General features: G+C 41.6%; 1 protein-coding gene across 1 annotated transcript in view; it reads right to left on the minus strand.

Annotated features, from left to right (window-relative positions):
* Nucleotides 1-2263, minus strand: part of LOC147890862 (cell division protein FtsZ homolog 2-2, chloroplastic-like) — a 34953-nt gene extending 32690 nt beyond the window's left edge. The window contains exons 1-3 of the mRNA XM_087389866.1: nucleotides 1115-2263; nucleotides 402-701; nucleotides 182-272 (exon numbers count right to left, since the gene is read on the minus strand). Of these exons, the coding sequence (XP_087245992.1) occupies nucleotides 182-272; nucleotides 402-701; nucleotides 1115-1948 (1225 nt within the window). The 5' untranslated portion in view covers nucleotides 1949-2263. The remainder of the gene's footprint in view (nucleotides 1-181; nucleotides 273-401; nucleotides 702-1114) is intronic.
* Nucleotides 2264-24042: the final 21779 nt, after the last annotated feature.

The raw sequence follows: 24042 nt of genomic DNA on the forward strand, positions 1-24042 counted from the left end.
CACAAAATATATGACTGCTAAGAATCACCTTGACTACACATGTCCACCAAGTTTGGAAGGCACGGAGAAAAGTAAAAGTTCAAAATATAATTTCACTAAACAAATAATGCGGTGGGGGGGTATAAACAGACACAGAGAGAGAGACAGAGAGAGAGAGAGAGAGAGAGAGAGAGAGACTAACCACTTGCAGTGCCAATTCCCATCAAGGATGAGCCAGCATCAGCCATGATTGCCCGTACATCAGCAAAATCCACATTAACTAGGCCTGGAACCTACATCCTAGATAAATTTCAGTACACAGTAATATAGTTGAACGAACAACCAGGAAAGCGCATTCGACAAATCTCAGTTAAGAATAAGCATACAAAAAAGAGTCTGATCAGAACTAGCAGAACACATACTGTGATAATATCCGAAATGCCTCTGACACCTTGGCGAAGAATATCGTCTGCAAGGTTGAAGGCTTCTGTCACAGGTGTAGACTGAGAAACGGCTGTTAAAAGCTTGTCGTTAGGAATGGTGATGAGCGTGTCAACACTGTATCTCAAAGCTGCAATTCCTTCTTGTGCCTGAAGTGCTCTCCTACGTCCTTCAAAAGAGAAAGGGGTAGTCACAATCCCAACAGTTAAAATGCCTAGGGACTTTGCAACTCCGGCAATGACAGGAGCAGCTCCACTGCCAGTTCCACCACCCATGCCAGCCTGTCAAGGTTCACCATTGTAAGATAAAATTGACTGGCCACAAAGTCATTTTTTGCTGCACTCAAGCCGTAAGCTCACAGTGAATATTATGCCCACGGTGAACACACCAACTAACCACGAGATAGAAATGCCATGCATTTGTTGATCACATATTTCCATAACTTCCTTTGCTATTAATCTAAAAATTCCTGAGCACTGTCATCACATATTATCGAATGCATTAAGGAAATAAAAAGAACATAGAGAATAGCCTTGCACTGTCAATTTCAGTCCTTGCCTTGCAGAAATGTAAAATTGACAATTCAAGACGACATCAGGTATCACACAACAGCAGCTTTGTAAAAGGTAGAGAGAACGGAGAATTTTAAGGTTCTTAATTTGCATCTAAAGGGTCATGGATGGCGTGTACATACTGTGACAAAGACCATGTCTGCTCCGCGAACAGCTTCCTCCACAAGTGCTCTACTTTCTTCTGCTGCATTCATGCCTATGTCTGGATTTCCCCCCGCACCAAGTCCTCTGGTCAACTGCTCTCCTATTTGCAACCGGTTATCAGTAGGCAAGGGGGACATCTTCAAAGCTTGCAGGTCCGTATTGACAATCCAAAACTCCACGCCTCTCATGTCACTCTCAAGCATCCTGTTCACAGCATTCGAGCCGCCTCCTCCGACGCCTATAACCTTGATTTTAGCCTCATTGTATGTATCTCTTTCGAGCCACTCATCACTAGTGGAAAGCTTTCTCCCGAAGACAGCTCCATCTCCATATCTCTGCTGAATACTTACATCGTCCTGCCACCTTCTAGAGTAGCCGTCAGATCCCATAGAAAACGATGACGTGCCCGCCCATTTCCTCCTCGACTGTGCATTTGAGCGAGCGCGCGCTGAGAACAATGACGAGTAGGATTCATTGGAAGCTCTCTCGTTGCCCGAGTAGTGGGTCCTGTTGTCTTCGATAAGAACGCGTCGACTTCCCAGATACTTCTTCTTATTGAACGAGCTCGACGAAGTCCTGTAATCTGTGCACCTCATGCGCGTACGCGCTCTAAACACATTCTGGCAATGGCATTCGGGCTGGACGGCGTGGGCCCTGTCAAGGGCACGACTCCGAAGGAGACCGGCGGGGATGCAAGGGGAGGGAGAAGGATCCGGGAGGGGCCAGGGAGAGCAAAGCTCGAGGGGGTCGGAGGAGGACCAATGGGGGGGGAAGGCAGGGCCGAGGAGGGAGGAATCGAGGAGGCGAGCCATGGGGAGGGAGGGGGGGGAAGGGGGGGGGGGGGGGGGGGGGAGTCAGGAAGGGAGAGGGGGAGCCATAGAAGGAGGAGAGGAGGAGGTGGTGGCTATGGCGATGGAGAGCTTGGGAAGGTTTATGGCTATGGCGGAGTAAGCTCTTCTGTTGGCCGTCGTCGTCGTCGTCGTCGTCTTCTTCTTCTTCGTTGTCTGTTTCCTTCTTTCCTTCTTCCTTTCTTTCTTTTGTTGAGCCAAAAATGCACAACTATATCTCTTAATGCTTCGCCTCCTCCCCTTCTTACACCTCCTCTTTGGTTGTTTTTCATTGGCCTTCAATTCCTCGTACATACCCACACTCTTTACTCCCTACTCTCTTCATTTTGTCTTTCTAATACAATCTGTCTATCCATCTATCTATCCACTTATCATCCCTTCCTCCCACAACCCTCAACCCTGGAGCTCAATGTCCTTCTCCATAAACGACAAAATGAAATATACATATATATATATATATATATATATATATATATATACAGAGAGAGAGAGAGAGACCGTGCAAGTGCATATACCCCACAGACCTTTGAGTTCAATCTGATATCTCAAGAAAGAAAGATAGAAAGACACATTGAGAGAGAGAAAGAGAGAGAGAGAGTGTGTGTGTGTGTGTATGTGTGTGTGTGTGAAACACCATCATCACCCTCTCATTCACCCCCATGCATGCACTACTTGTACGTCCTTATGGCCCCTTACCTAATCCCAATGTAAAGTCAATTTACTATCTTGCCAAAAAAGTAAGAAATACAAAAAGTAGAAAAAGTAAATAATAATAATTTTGCCTCTTTTTTCCTGCCAAAAAAAAATGCTATGCTGTCAATGCTACTTGAAACTGCCACCTTTGTTTCAATCTTTGCGACCTCTATAGGGTTGCCAACAGGCCTACAAGCTTCTTCCTTCCACTTGATCACATCCTATGGTCTAAGTCAACCACAGGGTAGTTAAACCTTGTATCAAACTATGCATCTTTTTGTATTTTTATTTTTGCTACAATCTTGTGTAAGCTACCTTGAGCAACTCTCCTTAAACCCTTAACCACCTCCTTCAAATCTATACATACATGCATGATTGCACGTGCATGCGCACACACACACGCATGTATGTATGTGCGTGCGTGTGTGTCTCCACACACATCCATGTGTGTGTACACACATCCATGCGTGAGTGCATGCGTGCGCACGTGCACATGTACGTGTCCGTGTTGCATGCACGTGCGTGTGCATGTGCGTGCGCACGTGTGTGTGTGTAAAGACATGATTGCTATGCACATCAGTTTCCATCATTCATCCCAAGAAAACATCATTGGGCTCTACCCCTAAGTAACTATGTATTTTCAAATTCCTCAAAAGATGCTTTTTTATTGGATGGTAAGATGTCCATGGGTGTCCTTCAACTAGGAAAAGTCATAGGGCCCCACCCATAGTTGTCCTATACTTTACATGCCTCTAGTATAGATTCTTTAAGCTCAAGGAAGTGCGTGCTCTCTCTTATGATTCACATATACTTACTTGAAGTGGGAGCATTAGCAAACATAATCTAAGTGAGTGAATGCACAAGGGAGTTAAAGTAACCCAAATTTATTAAGTCTTTACTCAAACTACCACTAAATCACCATATATGTGTGAAAGGCCCTAGGACAAAAACCTATATCTTTTAGAATGTATTGATCATCTTTAAGGTCCTATAGCAAATCTCACTCTCTACAAGCACCTTCGAGCATATGTTGAGAATAGCATCGTTGTTCACACCAATGTTCATGAATAATGGTTTCCCCAAATGCTCACACTAATTTCTTTCTCAAATGCTAAGAGGCATTTGTCTTCAAAAGATGTACTTAAAAATGCAAGCTTCTCTAAGGAATATCCATTGTAACTATAACAAACTAGCAACTGTCGAGACAGTTTGTTGGGCTTGTGGGTCTATCCTTTTAAAAAGTAAGACTTTGCTAGTTTTTTGTGTCATGCACATATGTAACATTTATATTTCTCACACAATTAAAATATATACTCTCAAGTCAACTACCGCTAGCTTGAGATGAAAATGCCCATATGAATGTAGCTAGGCCTCCACACTCCTAGACGTCCATGAATTAAGTTCCCCACAACGTCCCTCCCAATATTTTTCCTTATCTCAACATACCATTCATTACCTTCGATTGATGATACATTTGACTTTCAACTTTTTGACCATACACTCATGTAGCTTCCAAGTGATGATACATTTCCCTTTCAAAGTTTTGCCCATGAACAATCAAGTTCTAATATTTGCCTTTTGCTAGCAATCCATAACCCCCTTTCTATATTAGCTTCATGTAAGCGAGTCACAAAGTTCTGTCATGCATGCACATGGACACACACCATGCAAGACAAAATGCACACAATGTGATTGACTTGCATAAGATTTTTTAATTTTCCCATGAGCTATTAGGCAAGGTACATTTGTGTATGGATGGACTCACAAGCTCGTTCAAGAGTGCACACCCTCTACATAAATGATAGTGAGCTATAACTCTACCATTTCAATAATCAATTAATGTGGCTAATTGAAAATGAAAGAAAGTGCTTTTATCGGACAACTTAATTGCCATATCAAACATGATTCAATTTTTATGTGTATGTGTTTATTGTCAAACAAACAAAAAATTAGGTTATATATCAAAATTGTTACACAAAATATCTTGCATCAATATCAAGGACTAATGATCAAACTAGCAACAGCATAATCTTGTGTACCTGAGACCACATACCTACATTAATTCACACATCATTCCCTTGCGGGCTAGCACCTTATATAGGTTTGCTACCTTACATGTAGGAATGCAAAGGAGGTTGTACTAGTGAGGTGGGTGTGGGGGCTTGGTTAGATAGATATGGGGACCCCTCTCTACATCCATATGGGGCTAGATATTTATTATAAAAACCCTCCTCTTCAAAATTTCCCCTAACAACCCATATTGGCTATTTTGAGATATACATGAATGCCCTTATAGTTAAACTTTAGCATGGGAAACACATTGTATCTAAACTATAATAACAAAGATATATAATGATGATAGGTGATTTGGTTACTAAGCTTGGCATCATGCTTCGTGTCACTCTCTTTTAATGATGGTAGTTGTAATCCATCGAGTGTTTTATAGTAACACTTTTCAAAAGGAACCATATGAGTTAGGAAAAAAGAGTAGGGAGTGTGTTCCATTATGTGCCTCTAATCATCCCCTTCATAGAAAATCTTCTTACTTTCACCAACTAAATTTAGGCCTAAAATTCCTATGGTATTGGTCTACAAGTATGTAAATTGACCACCCACCAATACTCTTTGTTTCTATGTGTCATCTTGTTTAATGCATAGCTTTCTAGTTATAAGGTCTAGTTTTGGTACATGAGATCACAATGAGCATGAATGAAAGAGTTGGGCTCTCTACATTAAAATAGTGGAGAGGTAGCATTTAGTCCATATAGATATTGTGTTTTGTAGCAAGAGCTCTAAGCATATAAAACCAAACATTTGGTCAATGTGTATTATTAGAATATGTATCTATCCATGCATAGTTTTTAAGACTTTGAGCACTAAATATGAACGTCAAGTTTAAGTGGTCTCTCCTTTGCTTGTAGGGTACTTGAGCTAGCCACATGTAAAAGTGTTGTTTGAGTGTTTATTTAAGATCATCTATTGAATGGAAGTGTTAGCATTGATGCTTGGCACTAGAGTTACAATGGGTTACTACTTGCATTATAGGCTTTCATACACTAGCTAAAGCCTATGTCCAAGATCTTGCCTCTTGGTTGGAGCTTCACTTTTGCCACAGCAATGATTGCTTATACACTCCTTATAGGCCTTGTACTAGGTCCTCAATTGAAACATAATGCCATCTATAGTCTAGGATGATGGTAAGAGATATATTGTGGTGCTTCAATGAGCTACTAGACCGAGGTTCCTATGCTCTATGGCTTGTGAGCGAGGTTGCACTTGACAAGAGCTAACATCTACTACTATTCATAATAGGCAAGCACATCTCTAAATCAAAACCAACAACGGTAAGAAATAGTTTAAAGCATATGTAGCAAAAGTAGAGTATGCATTAAAAGTGTCAGAAAGAGGTGAAAGCTCACATAAAATGTGTTGTGCAATATAAAGAGATCCAATTGTGCTAGATAGATCATGTTGAGATCAGGGACATCTCAAGGAAATCAAGCTATGCATAGCTTTCATTGCATCAAAGCAATTTGCCAGCTGTGACATTTGGATAGTGGTGTATTACAGCATGTGTTGTAGATGTGATTGGTTCAAGAAACTTGATTGAGTTCAAAGAGATCCATATGTTCATCTTGGATACAATCAACCACTTCCAATCAAAGAGATTGTTGACATATCAATTCATAGATTCTAGATGGTGAGATCAAATCCTTTTCTGATGTGATTTATGTGATACAACTTGTCATGAATCTACGATTAGTTCTACAATATTATGGTTAGAAGATCTTAGTTCTCTTTGATAAAACGAGGAAATAATATTATTCACTAAAGAAAGAACCATTGGACATGGATTGAGAGATATAAGTTGTCAATCACACCCATGGGATAAAGAGAATGTATGATTGGACATAGTGCTTTTAACAAAGAGGGCGATTAGTGTGAAGGATGCCTAAAATATGGGAAATATCACACAGAGTATCTTCCAAAGAATCAGGCCACCAAATCTAAGTGAACCTTGGAACTAGTGCACAGTGACATTGTAGGGTATATGATTGATATGCTATCAATCCGCCATCTTCAATTGTCGGCATATGGCATTATAATGTTCTATCAATCAGTGATCTTTGTCAAATTTATTCATGATTGCATTAAAAAAGTATTCTCCTAGATCCTAACTTCTTGAAAGGCTAACAGTTCAAGACTATGGTAAAAAGTTGTCAAATCAAAGATTTAACAATGGGGAGGGAATATGCCTCCAAATCAAAAGATTTAAGAATGGGGGTATAATATGTCTCCAAAGCATGAGCTTTGGAGTGGGGAATAAGCAAATACTTTGCCTTGTCCAAGAGACAAAAATAAAATTGAGTAGGGGAAAGGAAGAGCTACACAATTCTTGTGTACTCCTCTAAGGAACAAGATGCATACTAGAAACATGCGCAACAAGTGTGGGTAGAAGAAATTTGCATAACCATTCTACTTATTGAGATATTCCCCTATAGTTCTCCACATGATATGGCACTAGAGGAAGCTTGGACTGGATGCAAAGTCAAATGAAAAGAGAGGCAAGTTGATTCAAGAGTGGGAAGTGCAATACCGTTGGGTGTATAGAAGAAGTTAAAATTATAAGATATACAATCTTGTAACTCACAGAATGTATGCTTCCCGAGATGTGGTTTTTGATGAGGAACTAAAGTAAGCTACTTGTCATCATGGTTATGAAGGAATAAGATGGAAGAGCAGACAAACAAGTGGTTGACAATGTCATATATATAGAATTGTAGACAACCATAGAATGTGGAATATTTGATGACATGCTACCTAGTGTGATAGTAGTAGTCAAGAGAATAGTGAGCATTCCCTAGCAATCTCCAAGAGTACATCACATGGTCAACATTGATATTTTTTATTTGGCATTGGTATTGTTTTCTTCTATGTTTGATAAAAGTTTGGGTATCAAGTGATAGCCTAGCGGCTCTCACTTATTTCTATTTCCTAAGATATTGTATGGGATTGAGAGGATGAGTGGAATGGATCATTGTAAATACCATAGGTATGAATTATAAATACCTTGGTATGGGGTGAGAGTTATTTGTGTATGGGATATTATGGGGTTCTTAGAAAATAGGAAGAGTGAGTCATATAAAGAGGTGGGCTCATGTCCATGTGTTCCAATAATATAAGAGAGGCCACATGCCAAGCATGTGGAAGGCATGTGGAGGAGTGTGGAGTCAAGAGGAGTCCTTCCAGAATTCCCATGTGGAATAAGGAGGATGTGGACATATGGAAAAGAGAGGGTCCCTATGGGCTCCATGTGGGGAGACTCTTGACTTTCTCAATATTTTAAGAGTCTTGAGCATCTTTTGATGGGACACATGGCAAGAGTAGCCAAAAAGAACATGTATGGTGACATACGGGCTTATGTGATTGATGGGAAAAGGAATCTACAGGCAGCAATTGTAAATGGGTGAAGGAGGGTGACAAAATCTCTATAAAAGGAGCCCTCCTCTCCCTTGTTCATCATCTCTTCCACCATTAGGCCTCATGTTGCTGTAGCTCTAGTCTCCTCAAGCCTCTTCCATGAGCCTTCTCTCCCTCTTGTAGATATTCTCTTATGTCGACTCTTGAGTCCATCTCTCTCTAGTTTATTCCCTCTCTCTATGAGTAGTCTTGGAGCTTTCGCTCCCTCTTGTATGTATGAAACCTCTTCTTCTCCCTTGTGTTTATAGTATTTTGAGTGTATTTGAGTGGAGTATTACTCTCATGGCAATGAAAGTCATTCTTATCATTTTCCTTAAGTCTCCATTCCTATGTCCTTTTCTCTCTCTATTCAAGTCTCTAAAGTAGTTCTTGTTCAGCCGCTCACTGTGCACACATGGTCCATCTGTTTCCCGAGCCACCAGGCAAGCTTCTTCCTCTCTTTTAGGAGAATTCTAGGGGTATTGGATCGTTGATAATTGTGGAGCCTTGAGAAAGTAGTTTGCTCAGGCGAAATTACATGGGTGGAGGGTAGTTTTTATGACAGTTTGACCCCCTGTTAGTGTTTTGCTGATAACTTTCTGCTCGGTAGTTTGATTTTGATGAACTTATATCAGCACGAAGCTCTCTTCAAGCTGCATGTTCCTATGTTATTAGATCTTGAATCAAATACCAATGTAAAAAGTTATGAGTCTCTGTGTTTGATAGTCTATTTTCATGACAGTTTTTACCCCCTTTTAGTAAATTGTCCATATCTCTTCAACCGGTTATCTGTTTTCAACAAAACTTATATCAGTACGGAGCTCCCTCAAGGCACATCCTTCTATATACTTTAATTCCTGATATCAGTTTTCTGGTGGAAGTTATAGACCTCTGTGTTTTCTAGCAGTTTGTAGAATGATTTTGAGCCATTTCTAGAGGCTTATGTGAAGGAGGTGCCATGTTTCCCCGGAATTTACCCATCCAGCCAAATCAGCCCCTTCAAGCCCCTTAGATATATATCAGTTCATGTCATGTGGAGAAAAAAGATCTTCTTCCAACAACGCATCGCTCTCCTCTTTGGCGCGGACTTGCTTGGTGAGATAATGGCCTCTGCGGATCCTATTCTTCCCTCAATGCTGGACTACAACGTCACTTGGGATGTTACCATATTCATTCTCCTCTAAGGGAAGCAAGGAGAAAGATATGTTGTGGTTTTCTTTGCATGAAAATATTTTCTTCATCTCTCTTTGCAAGTGATAAGGGTATCTATTATTAAGATTGGGAAGAGCAGGAAGCTAAGAGGTGCATGAAGTTTCATTACCCCCAACTTCAAGTCACATCTTTTGGTGGAGATGCCAGGTAAATTTGGTATTGGATTCATCCCACCTTACTAAACAGTCTCGAGTATACTTTATTGCATGATATGCCTAGTATAGGCATGTGTTTCTGATGTGATAAAGAAGATGCCTGGAAGAACTCCGTTAGAAGAGATTACAGCTCGTTTAAGAGAACTTGAAGATTGTGAAGGTGATGCTCAAGCTATTCGCACGGTCATCATGATCATATCCTTTATGTTTGCACTCTTGAATATGTTGGCAAATCGACAATGTCGACAGTAGGCACAATGATAGATTGGGGATTGTTTCATGCACTGGCAGCTTGGTGTGAAGAAGAGTTAAGTCTTTGGGTAGTTTTTGACTATAACAGTGGAGTGGTGATTCTCAATGCTTTCAACTTCTTTTGCTATGCAAATGATGAAGAGTACAATATCTTGAAGCTGTTATGTGCACTTCCAATTGTGAGAGGGGTGATTCTTGAATGCATGTATACACAATGTTTTCATGGTGCTGGTTGGTCACTTATTTTTGAAGATTTTGTTGAGGATCACATTGTGGAGGGTTTTTCAACAAGTGATTATGCATAAAAAGTTGGTCTTGGTATACTAAGGCTCTGTGGGATCTTGTTTGGATCTTGTTTGGGATATTATTTGGATCTTGGTGTTTCCTTTTTGTGTTTCATCATGGTGAAGATTCTAGTATTTCGAGGGATCCAAGCAGAAGACCCGGAGACCCGGAGTCTTATCTTCAGGATTTTATTCGAGGATGCCAACTTTTTGGATGATCCATTGCCTGATTTTCTTGAAAGTGTAGCCTTGAGTTGGCATGAGGCTTTGCTGGACTCTACCAAGGAGGATTGGGACCAAGCGGTGGCAGTTATGAAGCAGAGATTTGGGGCAGTGGAGTCGCCAAATGCTTTGATGTTGCAGTTGGACCGGTTCTATCAAGGAGAGGGTGAGATGGTCTCTGCGTTGGCAATCCGATATGAAACTTTATGGACAAAGTATGAAAGGGCAGCTTTGCGAGCTATGGCATCTGCATCATCGGCCCCTCAAAGTCTCTCAAGGATGGAGCACTTAAAGATGAGCAAATTTGTTATGGCTTTGGAGCCTTGTCTCTGCTTGAAAGTAATGAGTAAAGATCCAACAACATACATGGAGGCACTTCGCATTGCAACCAAGAAAGAAGCTTCTCTAAAGATCGAATCCTCTTTTGTGTCTTCAATAGCTTCAACTTCTAAGGTGGAGGTAATGGGCACTCCTCAGGTACCAAAGTCCTCTGAGTTTGATCATAATATCTCCCAATCGATGGCAAAGTTTGCTGATTTGAAATTGCATTTGGTTAATGCACGACAACCTAGAGCACCAAAGAGTGAGGATAGGCCTGGAGATAAGAGTGGGGTCACTTGCTATGAATGTAATGAAAAAGGTCACTATCGCCCCGAGTGTCCTAGATTGAGAAAAAAAGAAGAAAAACAAGTATCCTTGTTAGAAGCTTCTTCAGGGGATGAGGAAAGAGAGGCAATGATGGCTAAACGGGGGCATGGTAAAGCAAAAGAAGAAGAAGAAAGCAAGGAAGAAGTAGATGAGGAACATTAGGAAGAGGAATGCCGTATTAAGAAAAAGAGGGCATCTAGAAGGAGAATTAGCTAGTCAAACTTTCCTTTAGGACAAGGCATTGGAAGCTATGACTTGTTGTCCAACCTTAAACAAAAGGAAGCTCATATCACCTTTGGCCAATTACTTGCTTTGTCTCAAAAACTACAGAAAGAATGGGGAAAGCTAGCAAGCACAAGAGTGTCAAAGAAGAAAAATTCCATTCCTATTGTTCAAAAGGTAGATATAGATGTTGGTGATGATGTACCTGTGGTTGATGTGATCATTGATGGTCAAGTGATTTTTAATATCCACGAGAACGGAATATAGATAATGCAAGAGAGACAAAACACCAAATATCATTGTATTCCGAAGCAATAGCTCGCACAACAACTGTGTACAGAATGACATCGGAATGCTACTAATAGCATGTGCACAGAACCCTCTGATAGTTAGGGAAGCGACCGTTGAAGACCCAACCACTTGGAGATCCAAACCGCCAACCCTTGCTGCTAACCTACCCTCGCACACCCCTCTTGGTCACTGCTGCTAACCCGCATGGTTATGCAATAACAATATTACTGACCATTTAAAAAAAAAGATACCTTTTTTTCCCACTTCAAAATCCAAAAGACATGAAATAGCTAACATTTAAGATGCTATAGAGTATGCAAAGCATAAAATTATTCAAGTATAATGAATGTTCTTCAATCCATTAAAAAGAAAATTCTTCAAGCTACCTCTCTTTTTGAAAGAGTCTAGGAACTTGACCTTAGATTGGTTCCATCTATTCCCATCGCCTTGTGGGCATAGGGGCTAGGAACCAATCTCTTGGCCAAGCACTAGGTGGGGCTTAAGAGAAGGGATAGAGGTCTCCCTTCACTACTACCATGTGGCACATTTGAAATTCATGTGAATGGTTATGGAAAAGCCTATCTCTTTAGCACTTAGTTTTCAGCAATATTTCAATGCAACCTCACTCCATCATTATTACGATCAAGACATGTAAGGCATAAGGTGGACCCATACTTGTATCCACACCCTTAATCATAAGTTTAGAATTATTCCAAATGCTCCAAAAGTTCAGAACTTCCTCTCCAATGCAAATTTTCCACATGGTTCATAGGATGGAAGCAAGACATACACTCTCTACCTCACTATCGTACTACACATGAGAGGCATAAGCTCAAAACAAAATTTTAGGAATTGTATAATTACTCAAAACATCTCATGAAAAGGTTCCATAGAACCAAAAAACACTTCATAACCTCATAAAAATTCCCCACAATCATCACCACCAACTCCAAAATACCAACCGTAACCATCCTTTTACCTCAAACTATGCTTTCACCTCACCAATCACTTGAAAAAACAACAAACTGCCCACATATGGAGAGGGAAAGGAGAATCCCAACCAAGTTTAGAGGTACCCCAAGTATTCCATGAGTCAAGGGACTAAATAATAAGCCTCACCCACTGCACAAATGCATCATACCAAGGGAATACTCTTCCACATCAAAACAATCCCAAACTAGCTTTCTACACATGGCCAATGGAAGAAGAGACCACTCCCATCCCTTCACACTTGCCTCAATCAAAGTGACGAAATAATAAGCCTTACCCAGTGGACTTGTACCACTTGCTTATGGAACTTTATTTTTGAAATACATTGAAATGGCATCAGAATGTATTGATGTAGTTAGATATATATGCCAATGGACATGTCTGACAATGACAATAAATGGAGCAAAAGAATGCACTAATGTTTGCTCAAGTCACAATGATTGGCCATTTTATGAATATGTGGCATCACCCTCAAACACCTTGCAAAATCATATTTGGGTGTCTATCCTCAAGAATGCAATAAGGCATCCCCAACCTCACTCCACGATTCTGAGGATAACACTCAAGACATGTAAAATAGAAGCATACTTGTATCAACACCCTTAATCATAAGTTTAGAATTATTCCAAGTGCGCCAAAACTATCCAAACATTCAGAACAACTTCTCCAATTCAATTTTTCCACATGGTTCATAGGATGGAATCAAAGACATACACCCTACAACTCTACACATGAGAGGCATAAGCTCAAAACAGAATTTTTCAGAATTGCATAATCACTCAAAAAATCTCATGAAAAGGTTCCATAGAGCAAAAAAACACATCAGAACCTCATGAAATTCCACACAATCATCACCACCAACTCCAAAATACCAACCATAACCATCCTTTTACCTCAAACTATGCTTCCACCTCACCAATCACTTGAAAAAACAACAAACTGTCCACATATGGAGAGGGAAAGGAGAATCCCGACCAAGTTCAGATGTACCCCAAGTATTCCATGAGTCAAGGGACTAAATAATAAGCCTCACCCACTACACAAATGCATCAAACCAAGGGAATACACTTCCACATCAAAACAGTCCCAAACTAGCTTTCTACACATGACCAATGGAGAGACCACTCCCATCACTTCACACTTGCCTTAATCAAAGTGACTAAAAAATAACCTTACCATTAGGGCTTGTACCACTTTCTTATGGAACTTTATTTTTGAAATACACTGAAATGGCATCAGAATGTATTAATGTAGTTAGATATATATGCCAATGGACATGTCTAACAATGACAATAAATGGAGCCAAAGAATGCACTGATGGTTGCTCAAGTCACATTGATTGGCCATTATATGAATATGTGACTTCACCATCAAATGCCTTGAAAAATCATTTTTGCATGTCTATCCTCAAGAATGCAATAAGACATCCCCAACCTCACTCCCCCATTATGAGGATAACACTCAAGACATGTAAGGCAGAAGCATACTTGTATCCACACCATTAATCATAAGTTCAGAATTATTTCAAGTGCGCCAAAACTCTCCAAATCTCATAAATTCTTCTCCAATTCAATTTTTCCACATGTTTCATAGGTTGGAATCAAAGACATACACCCTACAACTCACTATCACACTACACATGAGAGGCATAAGCTCAAAACAGAATTTTTTAGAATTGCATAATCACTCAAAACATCTCATGAAAAGGTTTCATAGAACCAAAAAACAATCCATAACCTCATAAAACTTCCACATAATCATCACCACCAACTCCAAGATACCAACCATAACCATCCTTTTACCTCAAACTATGCTTCCACCTCACTAATCACTTGAAAAAATAGCAAACTGCTCACATATGGAGAGGGAAAGGATAATCCCAACCAAGTTCAAAGGTACCCCTATTATTCCATGAGTCAAGGGACTAAATAATAAGCCTCACCCACTGCAAAAATGCATCATACCAAGGGAATACTCTTCCACATCAAAACAGTCCCAAAGTAGCTTTCTACACATGACCAATGGAGAGACCACTCCCATCCCTTCACTCTTGCGTCAATAAAAAAAGAATTTTCAGAATTGCATAATCACTCAAAACACCTCATGAAAGGGTTCCTAAAACAAGAAAACACTTCATAACCTCATAAACATTCCACACAATCGTCACCAAAACTCCAAAATACCATCCATAATGATCCTTTTACCTCAGACTATGCTTCCACTTCACCTATCATTTGACAAAACAGCAAACTATCCACATATGGAGAGGGAAAGGAGCATCCCCACCAAGTCAAGAGGTACCCCAAGTACCTCTGAGGTATTCCATGAGTCAAGGGACAAAATAATAAGCCTAACCCAATGCACAAATGCAACATACCAATCTCTATAACAAGGGACTCGTCTTCCACACCAAAACAGTCCCAAAATTAGCTTTCTATGCCTCAATCAAATTGACTAAATAATAAGCCTCGCCCAATGGGCTTGCACCACTTGCTTATTGCACTTGATTTTTGAAATACATTGAAATGCCATTAGAATGTATTGATGTAATTAGATAGATATGCCAATGGACATGTATGACAATAATGCTTTGATGACAATAGATGGAGCCAATTAAAACACCGATGGGGAGGTATGTATTTGTTCTTCACAGGTAGAGTGCCCTCGCTGTCCAACAACCAGCTCCTTCCTCTCCCTCTTCATTCCAGCCCTCTTTTGGAAAGCCCCTTCCTTCCCCTTGCTACCCACAACCTACTTTGTTCCTCTTTTCCTCCATCTTTCTGCTCCTTGGGCAGCCTCCTCATATACCCCTTGCTACCCACTGCTAGCTTCTTCCTCTTCATGCTCCGATCCTCTCCTCTATATTTTAAACCGAAACTTGATGATTACTTTGCATGCTGAATCACTCGAGCTCAAGCAGCCCATGCTCCTTCTGCTACCACACATGGGCCTAGGACTATGGTGGCTAAGAATGCACCTACTCCAAACAATAATATAGGTCCATCCAAGACAATTGTTGTAGATCCATCTCGATCCAATGCCTCCATTCTCTTAAGCTATGATGGGGAGGACTATGATGCACAAGGGATGGTGTGGTTCCATACTTGCATGAATTTGAGTTTGGTGGGGATGCTCAATACTCATGGATATAGTGCATGTTGGCAGATGAAAATTAGAATTTCTTGCGGGACATAAATGATGGAGATCTATTCTCACAATTCTTTTTTGCATTGACAAAGTGTTAGAGGTAAATGGAGTTAAACATCAACATCTAGATGATATAATAGAAAGTTCAACGTTAGATTTATTTATTTGAAGAGAACCATTAGATTTGCTTTATGAAATAGCCATACACATAGAGTTTTCAAAAAATGATTGATGGTTTTCAGCACTTAAAAGGCATCATTGGAGTCAATTACTCCAAACATATCAATAAGTATTGTTCTAATATCACTAATAAAAGAAACATTCAATGTGCCATAATTATAAGCTCAACAAAAATCTATTGTACTCTTTTCTAATTAAAGAGAACCATTACATTTGCTTTATGAAATAGCCATTGTTCCAATATCACTAATAAAAGAAACATTCAACGTGCCATAATTACAAGCTCAACAAAAATCTATCATACTCTTTTTTGTTCATAATTCTTTTCTATGCAAATGCAATAAGACAAATATATGAATGGCCCTGTTTAGAGGGTCTTGTGGGAAAGGAGACTTTAGAAAGTAACCCAAAATTAGAATAGAAAATTGTGGAAAGTAATAAAATAAATAGCTTATACATAAGGGAAATGGGACAGAGTTTACACCTTCTTGCAATGAATACATGAAATGGACAGAGTTTAAGATAGGACAAAATCTAGGGAGACATACATGCGACAAAGTTTTCTTTTCAAGAAAAAATGTGACAAATCTTTGAAGCTAGAGGAGTTCCTTTTTAAAAAAAATAATGCAAGATACCTACTTGTGGACTAAATGGAAACGGTGTTGCAAGCTATGGAGAAGAGATGAATACAAAGATAGAGGCATTGAGAAAGAAATGAGGTTTGGGTAAGATGCTGGAACTAATGCCATGATTTGAACATAAAACTTGACCTTGTAACTTGGTTGGTTTCTCATTGGTTTTAAAGTAATTTGTAGCAAGACTTCAAGAATTTGCTTTATTGGTCTATTGCATGATCTGTTATCAGTTCTACTTGCACTTGCTGTAAGAAAACAATACAACGTCTGTGCTCAATAGATAACAGGATCTCGTACGCAAGAGAGAAAAATAGATAGTATGGAGAATCAAAAATTTGATTACTGTAGAACTGATACAATAGATGGCACTGCCTCCCAACCGTGCGCTCCTGTGAAAGAAGCTTCGATGGCGAGCTGGAAACAGTAGAGGACGGAGGCTAGATGCTAAGGAATCAGGGTTGTTGTAGCCAGTGATGAAATGGGCTTCACGAGCTTGCTCTTATATAGCCACCAGTCGTAGTTGGTTAGACCCAATTTGGTGACCGACCTAGTCTGCCCAAACCGGCCAACTGGGGGTCGATCCAGAAATAGGCCACCGACCACATGATAGAACCGGTGCACAAAATAGAGCAACTGAACTCCGTTCAGCTTACAGCCATCCGGGATCATCTGGGACTCCAAACGAGCCCCGCAACTTGAGAGTGGCTGCCTCGAGAAATGCTCCATCTACCCTCAGTGCGGTCAGTCATGGGATGCCTTCCTGCACTTGCATGTAGCCTAGTTGGTAGTGTGCTAACTCTGTCTAGCCATCAGGATACACATGGCCCCCATCTGGTGTTCAAACCAGGACCTACCGGATAACCGAGCTAATCAAATGCCTTCTCCTCATATGGGGGGCCTTACAAGTAGAGTTAGCTGGTTCCCACGTAGTTACACGACGAGAGTGGAGCATTGATATCTAACACCCTCCTCAATGTCCACCTGCAAGTGAACTTACTTTTTCGGCCCAATGCCAAGTCAATGAAGATGCCTCTCCAACAAGTCTCTTCTAAGAGCCTTCATGAAGATGTCCGCAGCATTCTCTATAGTCAGACAGTACACCAAGTCGACCTCTCCATCCATGATGAGCTCGCGTATAAAGTGATATTGAATCTCAATGTGTTTTGTGCGAGCGTGGAAGACAAGGTTCTTTGCAATCGCCATTGCAACTCTGATTGTCACATGATAACTGCGTAGGCTTGTTCTGCACTGCACCCATGTCCCCCAAAATCCTTCTCAACCACACTACTTCGCAAGAAGCAAAGCATGCTGATTTTGTACTCAGCCTCGGTAGAAGAAAGAACAACTGTAGGTTGCTTCTTGCTGACCCATGACACAGCTCCAGATCCAAGTGAGAAACAATAACCTGTCACTGATCTCCTGCTGTCCACGTCTCCTGCCCAATCTGAGTCACAGAATCTGGTCAAGATGTTGCCCTTGGTATAGGTGATTCCATAATCAAGTGTGCCTTTGATGTATTTCAGCATCCGCATCCCTGCCCTCCAATGGTTCTCTCAGGGCTTATTGGAAAACTTGCTTAGTACATCAATCGCAAAGCTAATGTCCCGGCCGTGTATTGCACAGGTAAATCAAACTGCCCATAAGTCTTCTATACTTCGCTTCGTCCACTAGTGGTGATGAATCCTCATTTGAGAGCTTCACGTCAACCTCCATAGGGGTACCAATTGTCTTGCACTCAGCCATGCCGAATGCCTTCAGTATCTCTCTAGCATACTTCAGCTGTGAAATGAAGATCTGTTTCGGCTCCTACCAAACTTCAATCCCCAAACAGAAATGCATCAATCCGAGGTCTGTCATTTCAAACTCTCTTCCTAGCAAATGCTTTGTCTGTGAGATCTTCTCTTCATGGTTCCCTGTTATGACAAGGTCGTCCACATAAAGGACCACGATCATACACCTGCCTCCTTCTCTGAAGATATAAAAATTTGCATCAGATGGGCTCCTCTTGAACCCGTTTTGCAGAAAGTAGTCATCAATTCACTGGTACCACACTCGTGGGGCTTGTTTCAGCCCGTAAAGTGCCTTCTTCAGTTTACAGACTTTACCTTCTGAACCGGGGATCACAAAACTTGGTGGTTGTTCCACGTATACCTGATCCTTGAGATCTCCATTCAGAAAGGTGGATTTTACATCCATCTGAAACACGGGCCAACTTCCCTGCCAGCTAAAGCCAAAACATTACGAAATGTGGTTAGTCGAGCTGTGGGAGCAAAAGTATCTTGATAATCAATACCATGTTCCTGTGCAAATCCTTTTGCCACGAGCTGAGCCTTGTACTTATCCAACATGCCGTTGGACTTGTACTTGGTCTTGTACACCCACTTGGTGCCGATTACCTTGCATTTTGGTGGACGATCCACAAGGTCCCAAGTGTCGTTCTTCATTATGGAGCCATACTCCAATTGCATAGCCTCCATCCACCTATCATCGCCCTGTGCCTCTTCAAGACACTTGGGTTCATCAGCACGGATCACCTCTATCATCAAAGCGTAGTTGACCAAGTGTTCTTGCGCCCTTCTTTGCTCCTCTAATCTCTTGGACTGGCGGTGTTCGGATGGTTCCTCCTTAATGGCTGGAGGTTCTCTGCCATCCAAAAGCTACTTTACCCACTTCGGGAATGGCCATTGCCATTGTGGTTCTGCAGGCTCTTCTTCATCTTCTTTATCTTGAATCCTCCCAAGCACCGTTGGGGGAGTTCGGTCTGCTGTTGGTGGTGGTACTAGATGGATATCTTGGTCCTAGTTGTCGGGGAAGGAAGCATCCTCCTCCAATTGATGCGGCTGTTCTGAGAAGACCACATCACGACTTACTATTACCTTCTTGGTAACATGGTTATAGAGATGGTAACCCTTCGCCTCTTCACTGTAGCCCAAGAAAATACACTTCCGGCTCTTCAGTTCCCATTTGGTCCTATTAGCATCAGGGACATGCACAAAATAGTCACATCCAAAAACTCTGAAATGTGTAGCTGAAGGTTTCTTACCAGAAAAGGCCTGCAATGGAGTCATCCCATTCACAGCCTTCGTGTAGCTATAATTCAGAATGTAAACTGCAGTGTTACATGCTTCAGCCCAGAAAGTCTTTGGCAAATCTTTCCCTTTCATCATACTCTGCCCATTTCACAAATGATGTGCATCTTGCGTTCTGCTACTCCATTTTGCTGTGATGTATGTGGCGGGGATTTCTGCCTCTTGATCCCGTGACTTTTGCAGTAACTCTCAAAGTCAGTCGATGTGAACTCTCCACCTCTGTCTGATCTCAACTTCTTCACCTTCCTCCCCGATTCTTTCTCGACCATTACATGCCATTCCTTGAACCTACTAAAAGCCTCGTCTTTAGTCTTCAAGAAGTATATCCATATCCTTCTTCTATAGTTGTCGATCAGCGTCATGAAGTAGTAGGAACCACCCAAAGCTTCCGTCTCCATCTTTTTGCAGAGATCCGTGTGAACGAGCTGTAGAGGAGCATTTGCCCTGCTAGCCTCTTTAGGAAAGGGCTGCCGATGCTACTTGCCCATCATGCAAGCTTCACATACATCGAGCAGATCTGTAATTTCTAGTAGGTCTGCAATCATTCCACTTTTATGCATCTCCTTCAAAGAACTAAGGTTTAGATGACCAAACCTCTCATGCCACAGCTTAGTGTTCTTCACATCAGCTCGAGCACTAAAAGTTGAGAGTTCGTAGATATTGTTGCACCATGTACCTTTACCAACGACCTTTCCTTGAAGATCCAAAATCTGTGCACCATTCTTATCGAATTGAACTTTGAGGTCCCGATCCATGATCGCAAAAACGGACAACAAGTTCCTCTTGATATCTGGCACATAAAGAACATCGGACAACTATCTTACAACTCCATCTGACTTGAGAGCAATCGTACCTTTTCCTTTTGTTGGACATTTTGGAGCATTGCCGACTGCTACCAGGATGTCATTCCCTACCGGCTGTAGAGAGGTATACCAATCCTTCCGATTGGTCATGAGGCATGATGCACCATTGTCAATGATCCAAGGTTCATCTGCAAGTACATGAACTGCCTTTGTGCAAATCTCCTCAATTGCTACAAACAGCTCTACTAGTACTGCCTGTGCACTATTGCTGGACTCTTTCTTTACTCCGTTCTTCTCATCTGTAATCTTCTTTCGGCACTCATTCTGCTTGTGCCCTGCCTTGTTGCAATAGAAGCACTTGATCTTCTTCTTTCTCTTTTTATCATCAGAAGAAGATGGGTTACTAGAGTCCTTACCCTTACCTTTCTTTGATCCAGTCCAGAAAGCCGAATCTTCTCCAGTCCTTGTCTTTTGACGCATCTCCTCCTCCAGAAGCATCGCGCTGAAATCCTCAAAGTTGAGGGGCGGATTTTTTGTTCTGCGTATTCAGCACCGTAACAAGACCATCGTACTTTGGTGGAAGAATCCATATGCACCTTCGTGCTAGATTCTCGCTGGTGATGGTGATGCCAATTGCAGTCATCTGATCGCGCAGATTCTTCACCCTGGTGATGAACTTCTCTGCTGCTTCAGACTCATACAGTTTCTTGTTCGTGAGTTGAGTCTCCAGATTCTGAATCCGCGTCTGATTCATGGTCTCGTACTGATTTTTCAAGACCATCCATGCCTCCTCCGCTATGGTGACATGTTGAATTAACGCCATGATGGAATCACTTACACTGCAGACAATAGAACACAGTGCATCTGCATTTCTTCTTGTCCACGCAAGAATCTCATCCATAGTTGGTACTATCTATTGTCTTGCATTGGCTGGATCCGGCAACCGGCCTCACGTTCGCCCCAGTAGCAGTGTCCCAAAGCTCATATGCGCTAAGGATGGTCTTCATCTTGAACTTCCAGAGTGGATAGTTAGAGCCGTCCAACTTTTCGCTTTCGCCGAACGGTGGGATTCGTAGTCTTGCGGGCTGGGCCATCTCTCACAATCTGCTCGCAAACAGAAACACACTACCAAATCTTCTTGCTAGAGTCCAGGCTCTGATACCACGTAAGAAAACAATACGTCTGTGCTCAACAGATAACAGGATCTCGTATGCAAGAGAGAAAAATAGATAGTATGGAGAATCAAAAATTTGATTACTATAGAACTGATACAATAGATGGCACTGCCTCCCAACCATGTGCTCCTGTGAAAGAAGCTTCGATGGCAAGCTGGAAACAGCAGAGGACGGAGGCTGGATGCTAAGGAATCAGGGTTGCTGTAGCCAGTGATGAAATGGGCTTCACGGGCTCGCTCTTATATAGCCACCAGTCATAGTCGGTTAGACCCAATTTGGTGACCGACCAAGTCTACCCAAATCGATCGACTGGGGGTCAGGGCCACCGACCACACGATAGAACCAGTGCGCAAAATAGAGCAACTGAACTATAATCTTCGTTTGACCCATAGCCATTCGGGATCAAACGAGCCCTGCAACCCGAGAGTGGACTGCCCCGGGAAATGCTCCGTCTACCCTCAGTGCGATCAATCATGGGATGCCTTCCCACACTTGCATGTAGCCTAGTTGGCAATGTGCCAACTCCGTCTAGCCATTAGGCCACAGATGGCCCCCATCTTGTGTTCAAACTAGGACCTACCGGATAACCAAGCTACTCAAATGCATTCTCCTCATATGGGGGGCTTACAAGTAGAGTTAGCTGGTTCCCAATAGTTACACGAGAGTGGAGCATTGATATCTAACACTTGCAACATATGGCGTCATCTTCGTATTTGGGGTTTTCTTCTCTGCCTCTATCTCCCCTCAATTTACTAATCCATATGGTAGCAAACAATTCCACTATATACATATGTATGTGCAAAGAAATTACTAACCTTTAATTTGGCTAGGTATGTTGGCTCTCTAGAATCGCTGCGCTAGTGGTCTCCTGGCGAGGAATGAATCACTAGATGCAATAGCAATGTTGATGGTCCAACGGGAGTCCAACTAGACTTCTTGGTCAGGGCCTCCACTCCCTCGCTGATTCCTTCCCTGCCCTCTAGAAACTCTGCCTCATCGACGTTCGCAAACACTCCCCTCCCCAGACTGCTTTAATGGTAATGGTTTCCCCCTCCTCAACGAACCCCTCAAAGCCTCCCTCATCCTCGTCGCCAAGAAATCTATTGACTCCGACTCTCAAGACCTTAATGAGTCTTCTTCTGCAGACGAGGGTCTCTCCTACATTGCCAACGAGACGCATGATCTACAGGTTCTTGCAAGTGGAGATGGAGCTGAGAGAGTGATCGGTACACTGGTGAAGCTCTAGATCTTGCAGGGTGGGGCAATTATGGGCGTCCAGCCGTGCTAGCACTTCAACCCCAGAGAAATCCCATGCACAACCTCACGTTTCACTTCTTTCTAGAGAGCTTTTCCCTCCCCGAAATCAATTATTGGTAGCATCTTGGTAGGGATATAGACTCAGGAGCAACTTGGAGGGAGTACATACTTCAACGTATTCAAAAGAGGGGTGCATTAAGCGGACAAGACCTCGAAGCAATAGAGCAAGATGTAGGCCTCATTTGTAGAAATGTGGAAGACATAGCATAGGAGAGGGAAGCTATTGTGAGGAGGGAAAATCAAATTTGGCCAAAAGTTGACATGTCTTCACGTTACCTTTAGGGATCATCTATAATTTTTCAATTTTTCTTCTTATTCTTTTAGTATTATTTTTCCCAAACCCTATTATGATAAATTGTATGCTTTATGTTTTGCATTGCAACAATGGCATCACACTCTTGATGCTCCTCATCATGCTCTCTTTCGGGTAGTGAAGAGCTTATAGTCTCCCATGTTGTGATGGAGATGAACAATTTTGATCAAAAGGAACATGAAAAACACAACCATATCTTGTGGTACAAAGAGAACAACTAGCAATAATAATACTACACTGGTACCTTTAAAAAAGTCAGTAGAGAAGAAATAAAAGTAGCCAAAGGGCCAATGTCTTAGACATAGAAGCTCTTGAAAGAGCAGTTGTAGTCACCAAGAACAAATACCTTGAAAGAATGGCCAAGCAAATAATAACCACCATGAATGAAGCTTGAAAAGAAAATATTTATGGAGGAAACTCAGGACTAGTATAGAGAATTGCAAAGGAGACTTAGCTCTGTTGAAACTCCGAAATGACCAGTAGAAGAGAAAATCTTACACTACATTGCATCAATCAAACTAGAAACATGCTTCGAAGCTTTGTGGAGACATTCAAAACACATAGCCCCTTGAATGGAATCTTTGTGTCTGATTACCAGGAGGTTATAGGATTTCTTCCTCCTCTGATTGTGCTGAACAACATCACTAATCGAAAGCGTGCATGATGAGGAGCACCTATATCTTGTATGAGTGTGATGCCATTGTTGTAGACATGAGAAGAAATGTAACACCTTAGGCATAAACACGCCCTAGGTGAGAATCATAACAAATGAATAAATATGGGCCAATAGAGGGGCTATTGCTGAGAGTTTGCAATTACAATGAATGGATAGCAACAAGTACAGGAAGAAAGCTGTGAAGACCATCTCCAAAACTATGTGGATAGCAAACATGGGAGAAAGCTACAAAGACCATCTCAAAAATTGGGCATGGGAGAGCTCAACGCAGAGCAAGCATGAATAAGAGTTCAC

Source organism: Dipteris shenzhenensis, chromosome 18 (genome assembly GCF_047967505.1).
Source record: "Dipteris shenzhenensis isolate YYH24624 ecotype China chromosome 18, Dip_SZ_1.0, whole genome shotgun sequence".
NCBI lineage: Eukaryota > Viridiplantae > Streptophyta > Polypodiopsida > Gleicheniales > Dipteridaceae > Dipteris > Dipteris shenzhenensis.